The following is a 1,341-nucleotide window of genomic DNA, read 5'->3' as shown; positions in this document are numbered from 1 at the left end:
TGGGGGTGGGGGGAGAACCGTGTGCGTTAAAATGTTGGACCGTTCAATACTCCGTTTTCTTTCCGGTTTCAACTCATAGCAGCAGCGTGGCAGCTGAGGAGAACGCGATTGGAACAGATCCCTCACTGACTGGAGGGAGGAAGGGCTCAGGGGGAGTGAGAGAGAGAGGGGGGAAGGAGAAGGAGAGAGGGAGGGGACGGGTTTTGGAGAGAGAGAGAGCTGAGTGAAGTCGGACCTGTGTCGCTTGGCAGTTCCTCAAGCTATCAGCGAGTGTCGAACCCCAGGATTGTAGAGAGTTGTGTATGTGTGTGTGTGGGGGGGGGGGGGGCGAGGCGGGGGGATGGCTCTGTGACACAGACAGAGAGAGACACACGCACATACTCCAGAGTTTAAACCCGGAACGATGAGAAAACACAACTTGGGATTTCAAAGTGACCGGGAGAAATTGAAAGCCTAATGACTTTTTGCAGCTGTATCAGCTTCACCTCTGGAAGACGTTCAAAGGATATTTTTCCTGCAAACATTTTCTATTTTAAGTTGTTTTTTAATGTGTGTGTGAGGCAACGGAGAGAGAAGACTGATTGTGCTTTATTTTAAAGAAATCGCCCGTGCTCTCTGCTCCTGCACTTTTGAATCCGTCTTGATTTCTGCATTGGCCGGAGAGACAGGAGCAGGGAAAGAAGCTGCCTCGCAGCCGCCTTCAGCATGCTCTCCCCTCGGCCACACGGACTGCGGGCCCTCGCTGTGCTGCTGCTCCTGTGGATGATCGACCCGAGTCAAGCAGGTAAGGTTCGTCCTGAGGGCCGTGGAGCAAACGCCAACCCTTAGATCCTCAGCAGCTCGCAGTGTTACAGTCTTACCAGTGCCTTTCCTAAAAAGTCATAGTTGGGGGCTTTTCTGGGAAGAATGGCTTTATGTGTTTTCCCTCAATCCATTGCTATTTTGTCTGAATTTTTATTTTTGACTGTTTTTAACAATGTTTATCCCCGTCGCTCTCTCCAAAAACTCGCGGCTCAATGACAAGAAAGTTTATTTTCCTCGTCTTTCCCAGTTCGTTTCCCCCCCACCCCCACTTCGGATTTCAGATGCAATTTAATCGCCCCCCCAAAAAAAATTTCCCCCACTTTTAAATTACCAACCCTCCCTAAACACCGGGTAGGAGCGGCAGAGAACGTCTGGTGCCCGGAGTTTGAGAGGAAGGAACCTCTGTCTGGCCCTACCTCACTCACCGCGGAGACATGGTTGGGGAGACAGGGAGAGAGAGAGACAGGCAGGGAGAGAGAAAGAGGCAAAAAAAAAGACAGGGAGATGAAATGGACAGAGGGAGAGAAAGAGAGAGAG

The 1,341-nt window shown here is 50.9% G+C and overlaps 1 protein-coding gene across 2 annotated transcripts in view; it reads left to right on the top strand.

The window, feature by feature from the left end:
• The first annotated feature begins 328 nt into the window (after nt 1–328).
• The window catches only part of unc5b (unc-5 netrin receptor B), a 261,400-nt gene continuing 260,387 nt past the window's right edge, over nt 329–1,341 (top strand). For both annotated transcript variants that reach the window (XM_048563554.2, XM_048563553.2), the window contains exon 1: nt 329–784. In XM_048563554.2, coding sequence (XP_048419511.1) covers nt 706–784 — 79 coding nt within the window. In that variant the 5' untranslated portion in view covers nt 329–705. The remainder of the gene's footprint in view (nt 785–1,341) is intronic.

This window comes from Stegostoma tigrinum, chromosome 37 (assembly GCF_030684315.1).
Source record: "Stegostoma tigrinum isolate sSteTig4 chromosome 37, sSteTig4.hap1, whole genome shotgun sequence".
NCBI classification, from domain to species: Eukaryota; Metazoa; Chordata; class Chondrichthyes; order Orectolobiformes; family Stegostomatidae; genus Stegostoma; species Stegostoma tigrinum.
The sequence above is the reverse complement of the archived record's forward strand: the minus strand, read 5'-3'. Positions and strand labels throughout refer to the sequence as shown.